The 16,775-nt window shown below is 36.2% G+C and overlaps 2 protein-coding genes across 2 annotated transcripts in view; one reads left to right on the forward strand and one right to left on the reverse strand.

Moving 5' to 3' along the window:
• Positions 1-15,973, forward strand: aga (aspartylglucosaminidase). The gene is made up of 9 exons (XM_028009521.1): positions 1-265; positions 3,452-3,605; positions 4,603-4,715; positions 6,232-6,344; positions 8,555-8,663; positions 9,084-9,159; positions 10,820-10,927; positions 12,849-12,982; positions 15,637-15,973. The coding sequence occupies exons 1-9, from the start codon at positions 157-159 to the stop codon at positions 15,735-15,737; spliced, it is 1,017 nt and encodes a 338-aa protein (XP_027865322.1). The 5' UTR covers positions 1-156; the 3' UTR covers positions 15,738-15,973.
• The window catches only part of neil3 (nei-like DNA glycosylase 3), a 19,710-nt gene continuing 18,838 nt past the window's right edge, over positions 15,904-16,775 (reverse strand). Inside the window, exon 10 of the mRNA XM_028009520.1 lies at positions 15,904-16,751. Coding sequence (XP_027865321.1) covers positions 16,569-16,751 — 183 coding nt within the window. The 3' untranslated portion in view covers positions 15,904-16,568. The remainder of the gene's footprint in view (positions 16,752-16,775) is intronic.

The following is a 16,775-nucleotide window of genomic DNA, read 5'->3' on the forward strand; positions in this document are numbered from 1 at the left end:
ATGTGACACAACAAGGAAGTCTAAAGTCCTGACAACTACAAGAGAAGTAGTTCTCTTTAAAGCTACTTCTCTTTGAAATCTCCTCTTTATTTTTAGTTTGCTGTCACCTGACAGCTTCATGTTTTAGTGTCTATAAGTTAACAGAACAGAGCAAAAATGCTTTTATCACTCCATTTTTTCTTTTCAATGCTGTATCTTCGGCTTGGACATACCTCATTACCGCTTGTCATCAACACATGGCCATTTAAGAGTGCAACGGCTGCAGGTAGGTCACAATCTCCTCTTGTGTGTGTTTACATGTTCACTGAACAGATTTAAAAAGGTGGGGTCCGCATCATTTATATGCCGCTGTAGGTAGCTGTGCGGCAAGTGACGTGGGTGGAGTTTAAACACAAATCCTGGTCATATAAGAATATGGTCCTCATTAGTTTCGAAACAATATGTTGGTGCATCCGCCTAATTATGAGTAGCAAATTTACTTTGAAAACTTAGTGGGATTATATTTTCTAACTGAGATTTCCTAATAAAAGAAACATGAATGTTTATGTAAAACAAATTTTAATTGTTTTATATCAAACAATATAAATTTTAGTTGTAAAAATGGCGATAGAGATAAAAATGATTTATTGTTTAAAATAAGATAAAGCAATGAAACACGGATTTACCTTCTCTGATTAATTTAAGTTATAGTTATAATTGAATTTTATGCAACAATATTATTTTATAATACTATTTAAAATAAATATTCTTGCAACAATTTATCAACACCCTTCTTCCTGAGAGGACAAAGAGTCCTTATGGAATGAATAAAATCACTCAATTTGGTGAATCATGCTGCAAATAACTCAATTTATTACATTGTAATTATTATTTGGTTTTATTAATCAGTTTTATTTGAATTACAAACATTTTCTTTTGCGTTCACGTGAGATAAACTCCTCCTTCACAGCTTGTAACTAGCCCTGCTGACAGCTGCTGGAAAAGAAGCAAATCCATTCTTTTAGTTTGTGCTCAATCATGACAAAACGTCAATCCAAGACATTTTTTAAATGTAGAAATGTTTTTGAATTGTTTGACAGAGAATATTCTTTATGTGTTTGAGTGGAAAATGCTGCATTTTTACCTTATTCAGTTTGATTCTCCATTAGTCTTTAAAATTCAGTTTACTCAGCAGTTGGATGTTTAGATCAGCTTGTAACCAAATTGTAATATTTACTGCTGTTGTAAAAATGTATATTGAATAATTACATTTATATTTTTTTTATTTCAAGCAACCTTCTTAATTTTCTTGTAGACCTTTGTTGCCTTACATATATAATCTTCAACCACTGTGATATCTGACTTGCTGACAGTGATTAGATCCACCTCTGTTAATTATAATAGGTTAAAATGTCACAATGTGAGAAATTATGAACAATGACATTTCTGTAAATATTCAAAATCCCTTACTATTCATTAGCAAAAGTTATATGTTTTTTACTTACCTCTTGTGGACTAAATGATTAAAAAATCTAGGAAGTATAATGAAAGTTTCAAGCTCTGAAAATATTTGTGTTGTCACATCTTAGCTGCAAACTTATTAATACCTGAGAAATGAATCCCTTGGACTAATTTTCAACCATGAAAGCAGAAAACCGAGTGTGTGTGTGAGTGTATGTGTGGTTAAGTTCAGGCCCGGGCCGATTCATAACCGCTACTTTCACGTTTCTCTACTCACACCATTAATTTTTTTTTCTTGTATACTTGTGATTCAGCTAGAGCTTATCCGTATGAAAGACCAGCCGAGTCTTAGATGAGGGTATGAAATAGGCTGAACCCACGAGGCTTCATAGCTGCCGCCAGCAGGCCTGCCCTCACTCTGTTTGATTTCCTTCAGGGTGATACATTGGACATGTTCAAATTGAAACTGAAAATATTTCGTCGTCGCTTGTGACTTATCCATCAAGTCGATTTCCGGTGGGTGCACAGCTCAGTGCCAAAAATGATAGAAACGGTATTCAAAACATCTTAAGCATTAACTCAGTTGATGATTTAAGTTCAGCTGAGAGTCTCGCTCTTGGATAGATGGATGCCCGTTAATACATCAGGTGTCTGTCAACTCTTTCTTTTTTTTTTTTCATGCAGAGGAAATGAAATTGAAAAATACACCCGGGAATATTTTGTGGGAAATATTTAATGATGCAAGCCGCAAACGTTAATTTACCCCAGCAACTGTTTTCCATTGGGGGATTACAGTAACAGGCATCAGTGGGATCATCTCCACTTCTATTCTGCTTGTTTTTGTAAAAGAGAGGAAAAAAAACATAATTTAGGTTTGGACTGAAAAGAAAATAACGCCAAACTAACCAGAGCATTTAATGGGAAGATGATGGCTGTAGCATCAGTTGGTGTGTTGATCCCTCAGGGGCTCTTAGGGGATCAGTGACCAAATGCTTTTGAGCCCCCCTGTTTAGCAGGAAGCCGTCGCATTGGTCATCTCGGAGATCATGCAAAACTGACTCGTTTTGGCTCAGCACAGATTTGTGTTTTTGCCAAATCCGCCTTCTTTTTCACCAACTTTTCCACATTTCGTCACGTTACAAAAACAAAGTTTGCTGTGCTTTGGGGGGATTTCATGTGACAGACCAACACAAGGCTGTGTAGAAATGGAAAATGGAAGAAAATTATAAATAATCTTCTTTTGTTTTTACAAATAATAGTCTAAAGTCTGGAGTTCATCTCTATTCAGCCCCCCATTGCTCTGAAACCCATAAATAAATGCCTGTGCATCCAATTCATTTATCCATTTTGTAAGGTTATAAAACAATACTTCCAGCTTTGAACTTTTCATGAAGAACTGTGCAGTCTGCAGACAAAAAAAAGAAGAATTACCAAATGCAGTCTTGCCAAGACAAGAAGGGCAATAATCATAGAAGAAAGCAAAAGGCCCGCCGTGGCTCTGGAGGAGCTGCAGAGATCTGCCACCTCAGGTGAGCGAATCTAGTGACAGGAATCATTCGCAAAGAGGCCAGAAGAAGATGTTCTGCTCAGAGGACCTGAGAGGCAGAAAAAGGAAACCTTACCCCTGCACATTACCAAAATACACCATCCCCACCACCAGACATGGAGGTGGCTGCAGCATTCTGTGGGTTCACTTTGCATTAGCAGGTACAGGAAAGCTGAACAAGCATGGGAAGTTGAAGTTTTTTCTTCTTATTATTTTCAACTTGGTGGGAAATACACTGGAGTCTGTGGTTGTAAAATTATTCTAGATTCCAAAAACAACAAATATTTTCTATTATTGACCTAAAATCAGTTACTTTCCATTGGTTTATAATATTTCATTTTATTGCTGGTTGGGTAACTTTTATCTCACACACTTTTTGACCTGCAGAGTATTATTCTCATGCTGTTTGTGGTATCTTAAACATATTTCTGACCCTGCATCCTGATTGGCTGTCTTTCTGTGTAGCATGGCATGCCCTGCAGTCCGGCGGCTCCGTGTTGGACGCCGTGGAGAAGGGCTGCGCCCGCTGTGAGATGGACCAATGTGACGGCACTGTGGGCTTTGGCGGCAGCCCTGATGAGACCGGAGAAACTACACTGGATGCCATGATCATGAACGGGTAATGGGCAGACACCCTGCTTTCACACAAAGAAAAAATTAGAATTTATAGAGTAAAATCATTTAGAAAACACATACTGTATATTTACAAGTGAAGTCAACATTATAAGCAGAAAATGTTTTTCTTATATGGTTATTATTTATAACTAGCTACCATTTGCACACCATGTCAAGCCACTGGAAACAAAACCAGCTCAAAGCAGCTTTGTTTTAAGTCATAATGCTTCAATACTATCTGATGTGAGCGTGAAATATATTTAAATTGACAGAAAAAATGATGTGAAAAGGTTTAAAATTAGAATGTATGTTTACATGATTCACATCTTAAAAATGCTAATCAGTCACATGCGGCTATCAACATATTCCTTTTTATTTATTTACTTATTTTACAATTTGTGCTGCTTATTTCCATGTATCTTTAACATTTCCACACTTAACTGGCTGACCTTTTCTTCAAGCCTTCTGCAGGGAAGTACTAATTAAGAGTCTCATTATGATCTGAAAGCGTTCCAGTTATTAGGTTCTTAAATACTAACATTTACAGTCTCAGAAGTTATAATGAGAAGTAAATGTCAACTTACAACAAAAGACGAGTAGCAAGATGTTTATTCTTTCTATAGTGAATGGCCCCTGAAATTTTACCCTTTTTTGTTTCTCAGTTTTGACTATGTTGTGCGGGGATATTTTCCTTTACACGATTCAATATACATGGAGAAGAAATTTAATAAACACCAGCAGACACGTTGTACATTCATAAGAGCAGGAATCCAGACAAACACCTGCCTGATGATCCAGTAGAGCAGTCAACAGATAAATACTGTATCTGTGAGAAAAAAAACTATGAGCACTCTTCAGATTCAAGCTGTTTTTTTTGTTAAATATGATCTTTGAAATCTTCCCCAACACTGATTTATAATGGAGATATATTGCTCACAGATGGTATTTGGCTGGAGTCAACCAACAGGAATGTTTCTTGTCTGTGTGTGCTTTCTGAGTAGTAACTCGATGGAAGTGGGAGCAGTGGCAGACCTGAGAAGAATCAAAAATGCTATTGGAGTCGCCAGAGCCGTGATGGAGCGCACTGAACATACGATGCTAGTGGGAGAGTCAGGTATGTGGGGATTGTTGTTCATACACCCTGGGTAATACAACCAGGAATAATGGACTCATTTATTTGAACAACACACAGAATGTAAATTGCATTTCTAACATAACGGCCTGTTTTAGTATAATTCTATAGAGTGTAAAAGGAACCGCTTTCAGCGTCTGAGGACGCTCGAGTCTGCATTAATGATCTCAATTAGAACCCAAACCTTTTAGACACAGCATAGGCTTTTAAATGAAATGACAATCATTAGGAGTAAGTGAAAAACACATGGGTCATATAGTCCCCTGAGCCTGAAGAGCATAATTGTGCACTAGTCGTACAAAAAAAAAAAAACTGTATAAGAGCGCCCTTTATGCTGTGGACGAGGAGAGAGGGACGAACAGGAACTGAAGGCTAAAACTGAAGCTTTTTACCCCAGCATGATGTACAGTTCTGTTCACAATGTTAGCAGTCAATCATCACAAATCAGTTTACAAGCAGCAGGAAAAATAAGTGCCAAACATCTCAATGTTTTTAACTGGAAATATGTTTTGAATATTTAAATTTAGATGAAATTCCAGATGTTTTTAAAAACCCAAGTAATACACACAAAGAGATAAAAAAATACACATGTGGAAAGTTGTGGAATGAAACTGGTGGAAATCAATCAATCAGTGAATCAGTGAATCAATCAATCAGTCAACTTTATCATAATAATAAAAAGCCTGAGCCCAATAACCAGCTGTCTGAAGACAGCTGGGTGACTGGAGACGGCCTGCAGGTCTCTGCAGTTACCTGAAAGCACTGCAACAATCAAAAGACAATCTGGAAAACTCCCTGCAAAATCCCATTGTTGACAAAATGACTCTGTGGAGACACTAAACATTCAGTTGGAGGTAAAACCAAGAGATCTTAAGAACCTGTGGAATGTAATCCAGTCATTATGGGCTGTTCACCTGTTCATAGGTACCAGAAGTTGTTCGACTGCATGCAGTCCAGATACGAAGCAGTTGACAAAAGCAGTGCTTATGTAACTAAACGTTAGTTCAGGGATTCACAGGAAAACTCAATCTCAAGCATTTTTCGGTTTATACAGGAAGTGTTAGAGTTTGCAAAGAAAATTGCAGATGAATTTTTTTAAACAACCTATAATTCCTTTTCCTATAGAACATTTTTCTTCATGTTTTTTTTGTAACAGAACGAACTTTGTTCTCAACGTCTGTACAGCTTTATATGGAGCTTTACCCACTATAATTATGAACATGATTATATCCAGGAGATTTAATAATTTCTGTTGTATGTCATGATGATATCCTTCTGATGACCAATTCATCATAGTTGCTATGCCATTCCTCCCAAAGCTGAATGATGAAAACCTTTCAAAGCGGCAGCTCTTTTTAAACCAGATAAACCGATGCTGAAATGAACTAAAATTGCTTTCAGTCTCTTCTTTGTCTGTGAATCTTTTTTAAGTCCTAACCGGAGGTCAAAGTGGTCTCCTATGTGCAACTTGACCCAAGTGTTTCCTCTCTCTTCTTAGCCTCTGTGTTTGCTGAAAACATGGGCTTTGCTGCAGAAGACCTGACTACCAACGAATCATTGAATGTTTTCTCACAGTGGCTGAAGGGCAACTGCCAACCTAATTATCGAAAGGTAAGTGCATGTGTGTGAGGCTGTTTCTTTCCTCGCTTGTGTCTGCCACGGGCGCACTGCTTCCAAAAGATTGATTTCAAAAGGGAAAATTGACAGGCATACTAAAGTACCTCAGAAAAAAAGTCAGCTTTTGTGGTAAAGGTGATGCCCTACAGCAACGAGCTGTTGCTTCTCTTCAAAAGACTCCTCTTCATTTCCACAACAATGTCACAACATCTATAGAATCAGGGAGGCGTTATGTATCCAGAGATCATCTACTGTTCCATTGATCAAATTCTTTCCATTCATACTTTTAGGAGCAGAACTTATGGCTCTGAAGTTCCTGGAGCTATTATTGGAAATATCTGCAGTGCAGAAAACCTCAGGCTGAGTGGATAGGAATGTTGGAAGTTTGTGTAAAATGTAACTAATAAATCAATTACTCTAAAATGATTCGTCTTTATTATCTATGATTAAATTAGAAGACCTAAATGCAGAAGAAGACTTTCCAGCAGACCAACCACCCTAAACATACAGCCAAAGATACAATGGAGAAGGACTTTCATATGTTGGAATGGCCTAGTCAAAGTCCTGATCTAAAGCAATCTGAAAATCTATGGAAAAGAAGACTGAGCAACCTCAGTTTTTAAAGCAACATGATTTATTCAACTTAAGCCTTACCCATATCTGATACCTTCTGAGGCCGACTGAATGCTTTATGTCAGGAATCTTCAGTATAAAATTACAGGAGGAGATGTATGATATTTAAAAAAAAATATGGATCAATATGGCAAATCCAAACAGGGAATACATCCTAAAGAAGAGGAGCAGTAAAGATTGTGGAGTAGGAAAAGATTATCTGTCGGGTTTAAAGTCTTCACTTGTTACATTGTGTTTTTTTTTAATAAAACTGAAAACAGCTTTCCTGAAAATGGACTCAAAGAAGAAAGAGGAGACACTGAAGCTTTTGATTCTTTTTAAAAACTTCTGCTGTCGTCTGATTTATGCTTCTGATGAATTATTTGTACAGCTGTTGAAAATATCATTGTTACATTGTAAACTAAAAGTTTAGTTTGTTTTCTTGGTTTGTTTTGCGAATCAGTTAAGATGGGCAGTTTTTGAGCTGAAGCCAGAGAGACGGATGTTCTGAGTTCATCATAACTCTGATTGTCAGTTTGATTTTCAGGTGGAAACGTCACTTTCACAATTCTGTCATTCCTAAACCACATTCTGAGCAACAATAAACCAATTAAGTACAGATTACAGATTGGGTTCAGATTATCTCCTTCCAGTCTGACTGAACTGAAGTTATTTGGAAAAAGAAGATGTCTGTACAGCAGCACCTAAAAGACTGCAGCTGGAATTACAGCCAAATGTGGTTGAATAGAAAAGCAAACCACACATTCTTAAAACATTTTTGGTGGTAAATGTAAGACAAAATCAATTTGCTGTACTAGAATACAATAGAAAATGATGATTAAAAAATTTCACAAGATGCGCATGTATATTTGTGCATAGAAAATCAACAGACTATTTACAAGAAGTGAAAAACTGCCAATATCCACAGGGATGTTTGAGTTTGTTGGGATCAATGATGGATATAAAGTCTAATAGCTGGAATGAAAGATCTGTGAAAACACTCTTTGTGCAGATAGGATGCACTGAAGGAGGTCTTCAGTTACAACTTCATACACAGGGTGGTAGACATTATCCAACAGAGATACTAGAAAACTAATATTATAATATTATATTACAATATAACATGATAATTCTTAGTTTGACCTTTTTAGAAGGAAGTTTAACAAAACTTGTTTTTCATTGATATTAAAAGTGGACGTTCTTTAGTTTTTATCAGAATAAAACTTCTACTTTAACTGGGTAGAAAATCTGATCACACTACTCTGCAGCTTAAACTGAGATGCTCAAACCCTCCAAGTTCTCAGGTAATCACACCTGAAATGATGCCTAAAGCCACTTTGAATGAACATGGAGGTACCTGTACATGGAGTACTTATGTCTTTTTTCTTTTAGTTGTCAGGTTTTATACCTGACAGCTAAAATTACATTTTAGCTGCGAAACAATTTCCACTGAAAATCTGCTGATTTTTTTATTTATTTTTTTTAAACTGCTTAAAATTTGGGGTACTTAGGTTGTGTTTTGCTGCGGTGAATCAGTCCCAGGACGAAAAACGTGATGGAAGAAATGATCTCTGTTCATCATCTGTCAACAGAACGTCAGTCCAGATCCGTCAACGTCTTGTGGACCCTATGGACCAAAGGCAGCGCAAACACAGTGTAATGGAGAGCGGCAGGTTAATATACACTCCCATGACACCATAGGTAGGTGTTGCTGAGCCCCGGACTCAGCTTTCTACTTCCTACGGTTGAATACTTGTGTTCTGTATCGGTTCAGATATGAAGGGATGCTCATTATCCTTTTTCCTCTAAGTATGTATTCAGGGAACCACTACTGAGCCCACAGAATCTGTTTCAGTACCAGTTCATAATAAAACTTTATATTAATTTAACTACAAGTTTATTATATGCTACAAGTCTATGACTTGTTGCAATCTGCTGGGTTTCTTTAGATGTAAACTTTTGAATAATAGCTAATTTGAATAATAAACTAAGCTTCATGCACTATTTGATTATCAGTTGAAATGTATGTGTGATTGAATTGAAATGACTATATGCTGTGAATTGGTTCTTTACAAATAAACTGAATTGACTTATCTTGCTTTTTTTTTCTCTTTGCACCAGGGATGATTGCCATGGATACAGATGGTCACATGGCTGCTGGAACATCAACTAATGGACTATCACACAAGGTTCCAGGGTGTGTAGATTTTATTTTACTGATGTTCTAAAATTTCAATGTTCTGAGAATATTTTCTTCCATATGGGCTGATTTTTCCTTTATAATCTCTTCAATAGACACAGACTCACACTAAACCTAATAGAGACTACCGATCTTTAAACCTCTCTTGGCCTTCCTGTAGAATCATTATAAACTTTCTTACAACATTGATCTGAAATGGATAATGCTTCTCGGGGTGACAGAGTGTTTTTTTAGCAATTGATCATGTCTCAGGAATGTTTATGAATTGGATTCCGAGTTCCGCCTAATAGCTGTTTGGAGATGACCATGTTGGTGAAGAAAAATACTTTCCTGCGTGTCAAAGAGAGTCTGGCTCCTCTCATGCTAAATACTGAGAAATGTGTGTTTGCCCGGCTCTGTATTTATTTGCAGGGAGCCGCTGTGAGAATTTTAAAATCATGCCTGCAGACTTTTACTGTCTGACTACTGCTCAGTTTTTGAACAGGAAAAATGAAGCAAGTTTGAATTTTGAGCTCGAAGATATCATGAACAAACAAAAGCAAATTCATCACTCAGTGCTTGGCAATAAACACAATCAGCTCTGTTTACATTGTCAACAGGTGCTGAAATTTTAATAAGTGACAAAATTTCAGAAGACATTCCTTCAAAGAGCTTCAATAACTGCAATGGATGTTCTTAGTGTAATGTAGAGGTGGGTGATATGGACTAATAATTTTATGACAATATTTAGACTTTTGTTCTCAGATTTTCATGATGTATTATGGAAATCTGAAATCATTTGACTTAATCCTCCTCTGTATAGCTGTGATTTCAATAGAAGTGACGATAAAAAGCAGTTTATTAATTAGAATTTTTTAAGGTAACCGTATATAAACTCAGTCTCATTTTGGATATTTCAGTGGCTGAACTTCAGACACAAACATTTCACATGATTACTTAATTCTGAATGTTTCCCAAAACCCTTCAAGGCCCATGTTTATATTTACCATTCGTGCAACTTATGTCAATATCCAACCTTTTATGTGCATTGAAGCTAAAAAAATAGCTTGAAGGATTCTGCATAAACTTCAAGTGCTGGCAACCTTCTGGAAACGAGTGAAGTTGTTTTTTTAAAGCCATGTTTGGTTCATTTCCTCTGATCTGCTATAAAAACATGCTGCTGGAACACCACTTTGGAGAAGTGATAACAGGCTGTAATTTTGAATGTAAAATCCTCCTTCAAAGGCATTTTCCCTTCAATTACAAACCAATAAAAATATAGTTAACATTATATTTAATCTTCGCAGTGGACTGCATAAATCAAGCATGAAATATTTACTTAGAACTTGAGTTTTCATATTGGTAGATGAGTCTTTAACAATCTGGCAAAATTAATAGAAACAAGCTGTTTCTCAGTATGAAATGAACAAATACTTGTTTGCATCAGGTATAAAAGCTTTTTGATGGTGTGGACACAGGATAATATCTACTTAAAAGCTAACTCAGAAATACTTTAACTGTTTAATAAGCTCAAGTGTTTATTTCTGGAAATGTTAAGTTCTGGGAACAAATAAATGTTGGATTCTAACAAGTGAGAAATAAACATCCAGTTTTGTGTGTATTTTGTTGTGTAGGACTTGTTAATGTTTAGATGTTGTTACTGTCTGGTGTGCTGCAGCCGCGTTGGGGACTCCCCCATCATCGGAGCAGGAGCCTACGCAGACAGCTCAGCTGGTGCTGCCGCCGCCACTGGAGACGGAGACATCATGATGCGTTTCCTGCCCAGGTGATTTTTTTCTGTTTCCCAGTGATAAAACGTGAGGACGGCATCACAGACACGGTCAGGGCTGTGCAAACTTGATCAGACCCCTTCTTGTTTTCCAACAATGAATTCAGCCCTGAGTCGATACTTGAGGACCCTTATGGGGTATGTCTGTCTGCTTTGCACATGTTCCCAGATGGTTTCTTTTATGGACTTTGACTGGGCCATTCTAACACAAAAGCATGCCTTGATCTGAACCTCTCAGCTCATGTTAAACCTTGAATATCCATCACAGTTTCAAGTCCTTTTAGCCTCATGCGTATGAATACCTTTGCCAGTCACTTATCAATGTGTATAATAGTTGACTTGAAAGTCCAAAGTCTTTTAATGTAGGGAAGAAGGTAACATATAAAAATAGTTTGTTTGCTGTGTATTCAGCTGTGTGTATTTAAATTTACACACAGCTGATCTGTCTTGATCATGATGGCTGGATCCATCTCATGGTTCTGAAGTTTGATTTTTATTCTTCAACCGTTAAAAACACAACTGTAATATAGTTTTCTGTTTGCTTCACCTCAGCAGCAAAAAATGCTCAAAAAATATCAACACTGGTGATGTGTTGGTTTTAAACCCTCAGCTGCTCGTGTCACCCCTCGAACACCAGTCACATAAATAGTATGAGAAGAAAAAAGAGAGGCTACGTTGCCCCAAAACTGTCACCAGCACATTTCTGAACAGAAGTGAGATTTTACCTTTTTTATTTCTTTATGCTATAGCTTTTATTTATGTCAGCCCAGTTTGGTGAACACATCTGAGGGTTGTCTGTTTAAATGATTGTTGTTTTTTTTTCATCTGGAATATCTGCTTATTAACGACTGAGATGTGTTTTTGTAAGCCCACATTTCTCCTCCTAATGGTGTGATTGGAGGCCAACCTGCTAACCATTATCCATATTTTTATAACAGTTTCTGATGTGTATACTGAGGAGAAACAGCCTCTAGTTTTAGACTTTAATAACGTAATGCACTGTTTTAAAAGAAGAAAAGCCTGGTTTCCTGGTATCTAACATGTAACAAACGACATATTGATGTATGTTCAGAAGGATTCACAGGGGAGCAGGATTTATAAATAGTACTTTGAAAAAGCCTTGGTTTTTCACTTTAATATTTTCAGCTCAGACAAATTCAAAGACAAAAATAACTGGACCAAACTTATTTTTAACATTATCTTATTAAAAAGAAGAAAACTATCCAAACCAATCATGTGAAAAAGTAATTGCTCCCCTGTCTTTTCCAACTCTGGAGGAATTCTGGCCCACACTGTTTGCAGAAAAATTCAATCACATTGGAGAAATTTTAAAATGATTGACATATTTACAGTTGTTCTACATCATCTCAATTGAATTTAAGCCTAGACTTAGACTTCCAAACCTTCCTTTTTTTCTGCCCCTCTAAGATGTGAATTTTCTGGTGAGCAATTTCTATTTTCAGTTATGGCCAGGTTAGTTTAGTAATTTTTTTTCATTTGATTAATAAAATAATCTTTTAAAAACTGTTTCATATTGGATTTTCTTTGTTTTATACCAATACTTTCATCTGAAACATTTAAAAGTGACAAAAACAGAAGTAATGCAATGTGTAAGGGGACATTGTAGGTGTACCATCAGTGGTATTTTTTACTGGAAATGTCTGATGTAATGAAATGAAACTCTTATCACTTTGACCTCAGGCTAACAGGGTTAACAACATCGGTATTTAACTGTCCAGCAAACATAACTTAAAAGCAGAGGAAACTCACTGATTCACTGTTTCTTGATGTTTATTTTCTGTGCTCATTTCCAGACCACATTATTATTCTGAAGGCATCGTTAGCATGATCCTGGTCTGTGACCCTCTGCAGCCTTGTTAGCTTTGCTCATGTCTTCTCCATGTCATGCTGCCAACAGCTACTTGGCTGTGGAGCTGATGAGGAACGGGGCCGATCCCTCAGCAGCCTGCAAGTCGGCCATCTCCAGAATCAAGAGGCATTATTCAGACTTCTTTGGAGCCATAATCTGCGCTAACACAACAGGCCATTATGGTGAGTGTATGGGTTCACAAATGGACTCTTTTTCCAAAGGTAATGACGCATACCCGCTGGGATGAAAGGGGGGGGGGGGGGGGGGGGGGCAACTAAACATAATGGATTGATTTTCACCTAATAGTGTTATGATGTTAATATACAACTTTTTTCACAAGACAATCCTGCATAAATGAAGCCTATAAAGTTCCTTCCCAGGCTTGGATATTGACATCTTCTCCATTTATTTTTAGTCCAGAGCCAGAACATTTTTAAAGGAATAGCAGCCTGACACAAACATTGCTCTTTTTTCTGCAGTTTAATTTATGAAAATTTACCCCCTGCCAAAAAACAACAACAACAAAAGAAAAACACTTGACAGCAGACAGATATTCGTCTTTGTTTGACAGGAATGTTTGATCCAGTGACATGCAGTGAGGTTCATGATCTGATTCCTCTAAAATCAGACATACAGATTAAATAAAACCCAAAACTGAAGCTTACATTCCAAATTTGACCTCAGTTGAAACATTTAGTTATGCTTTCATTAATTCCATATTGTTTAACAATATGATAGCTTAAAGTCTATGTAAGCTCAAAATTTACATATTTTTTTCCTTGATCTCCCCTTTTTAAAAAATAAATAAAAATTCAAAATCATGTATGAACTCATCTTTATTTGTATATAAGGGCCATGCATCTGTAGGAAAATCTTCCTTGCATGCCCTCAGTTTTCAAATAATGCTGCTTCCTACAGTATTTTTCTGATTGTTCTCAGTTCTTTCAATGCCTAAAAGAAAAGCGATTGCTGCCCATTTTGCCTTTGGAGCTCAACACTGCCCCCTATCAGCGCTGCTTTCTGCCTCACCCTAAGAATTTTCACTGCATATTTGTGGCTGATTAGAAAAATTCAATGTCACATTTATAAAATATATTCAGCAGATTGTGGAACTTCAGGTACATTTTGAATGAAACATGCTAAGTGATATAAGATGTGCCAACTGCCTGCTTCATTGACCATAACATTTTTTAAATTATACAGAAAACTGATTTACAGGACAGTGAAGTGGCAAACTGATTGTCCACTTATACTTGCCTCCTCTGACTTTACATTACTGTTTTTAACACATTTCCCAAACTGCAGTGCAAGCTCCAGGCACAGATGATAAAAACAGGTTATGTGAACAAAATTGGTAATTCTGTGTGGTTTTGCTTGATGTTATACATGAAGGTAAACACCAGAATAGCTGTGTAAATGAGAATATATCTAACTCTAGACTGCAACATGTTATTGTGAATAAAAGCTTAAAAGTTTTTGATGAATCTCAAAGCTGGGCTGAGAATGAGATCCCAAAAAAAAAACTATTCAACAATCATCATCTAAACATTTTGGTGTACAGAAGGAAAAGCGACTCCTGGTGATGAGTGGGGATTTGTGATATTGTGAAAAAAAAAAAAAAAAACTTTTTTAAAATCTATTTCAACTCACAACTTCTTGTGAGTTTAAATAGAATTTTAAATGTGAATACTCCAAAAACCATCTGAATTGTTATTTTACCATTTTCTTCATTGTTTGTCATAAAAACATTAACAAATATTATTAAATGTAGTTAGTGAAGCCTGTTTCAACTGAGTGTTATTTAAGATAAATATCTGTTTGTAGAGTTATAATTACTGCAGTTACCTCAAGAAAAAAAAAAAAACTATGCAAAGAAGTAATCAATACTTTTTTAATTATTATTACAACAGTACTACAAAATAGTGCGACCAGATTTTAATTACATATGACTCACTCCTTTTCCCAGTTAGGCGCCTTTGTCTGCAAAGGAAAGAACTGATTCATATTTATTCTACATATTTTGTTTGTCATTGTTTTTATTTGAAACAAAGAAAAAAATAATACAGAATAACAGGATACCAAACCAAAATTTCAACAACTCAGTTCTGAAAACAAAAGAAATGTCCTTGTATATTAATATATATTTAAAAAAAACTAAACTTTTTTTTCCATTACTGATTTCTGATGAGAACATTAAACAGATCTCAAGATATTGAAACTGTTTTCCCACCTGAATCTGAATCCATATTTTCCAAAGACATTAATGTGAATACAGCAGCAAAACATTGCATTAGAAGCTGTGTTCACATTATGTGCTTAGGATTATAATGGTACAACTGATGAGTGAATTTTCTATTTGATGTTTTAGAAAAATACTTCTTTTTTTTTTTTTTTAAACAGAGGTCCTGCATTAGTTACATCGATTCATGTTTTCTCCAAAGGTTACTGGATCTGAGACCCACATCAAAGTATCTTCTGCTTTTAGGTTTGTCATCCATTGTTCCTCCAAGAACTCCCCCAAATCTGTCCAGCCCTCGAAATTTAGTTCTCATGGCAACGGTGGCAAACTTTGAAACCCACACATCTTTTGGCTTTACCTCTTTAATGCAGGTCTTGACCCTCTTTCAGCTTCAAATAACACATTTTCTCTGATATTTACAGTATATACACAATAATAGGAAAGAAGCAGCAGGATTAATAAGTATCTGAAACGCAGGTAGAGAAAGGTCTCAACATGCATTAAACAGGAAAAAATAAATAAAATCACATTGTTTGAGTCATAATGAGGAAGAAGTCTAAGTATTTTTGTCTAACAGGTGTGTTTATGTTTTCTCAGGTGCAGCGTGTAATAAGGTCCCCAGCCTCACAGAGTTCCACTACATGGTGGCCGACTCCGAGTCAGACACAGCAGTCCTAAAATCTGTGCCTTGCTTTTAAACAAACTCAGTCAGATTATCTCTGGATTACAAGGTGAAATTTTATTCTGATGATTTCATTTAATAAAACAAGTATAAAAACACAATAATAAAAAAAATTACTAAATAAATGGAGATATATTATTTTTATTGAGTCATAATCTGAGGAAGGATCACATTCCAGGTGGCATCATCAAAAATTTTATTAATTTCAAATTCACACCACAAAGAAACTAATTATTATAGATTCATTCAAAATGTTTCAACTTGTTTTTTATATGTATGAATATTTCAGTATTGCATCAAACAAGTAAAAGTAATATTATATATTTTTGTTAAGAATTACTAACAGAGAAGTCACCAACACTCTGCACATGGAGGGCAACCAACAAAATGTTGCTCCTAAAGAAGCTGAATGTCAGGACTTCAGGATTCAACCATACTAATGAAATTGAAAGTTTAGGGGAAGGAAAAGGTTTGTTAGCAGAAGGTTTGCAATCAATAGGGAGAGATTGCAGGTCTTTAAAGACTTTCAGAAAACACTGACTGTGACTGAAGTCACACAGACGAATCCATGACATGAGCAAGAACTGAACTGTGTTAAGAACCAGAGACATCATTACATCTGAAAGACTGAACTGGTTTCAAGGTCTTCCATATAGAACAAAGTAAGTTTTGCATTTCAGTTCCTGGAGTCTCTTTTATTACATTTTCAAAAACTGTAAATAACCAGAAACATATTGCCTTATGTGTATGTAATATCTTAGTTTCACATTTTGATTTCAGGGACTGAAATAGAGATTTTCTATGATTGTTCTAATGTATTGAGATGCACCTGTGGGGCTTTGATGAGTTAGCAGCCAGGAGGGATGGAAAGTCCTGGTCTGTTCTCGGCCCACTGGAAAAAGTCGCATTGTTTACCCTTTTGAAAGCTGCAGGTGTAGAAATTCCTGCCATTGTTTGGACCCAGCTTCAGAACCGTCCTCATTAAACAGCGTTTCCCATGGTGACAAAAAGGAAAGTGCAAATCAGCCCACTGCAACAGCGGAGGGGGGAAAAA

The sequence above is a fragment of the Xiphophorus couchianus genome, chromosome 23, assembly GCF_001444195.1.
Source record: "Xiphophorus couchianus chromosome 23, X_couchianus-1.0, whole genome shotgun sequence".
In the NCBI taxonomy this organism is placed as follows: domain Eukaryota; kingdom Metazoa; phylum Chordata; class Actinopteri; order Cyprinodontiformes; family Poeciliidae; genus Xiphophorus; species Xiphophorus couchianus.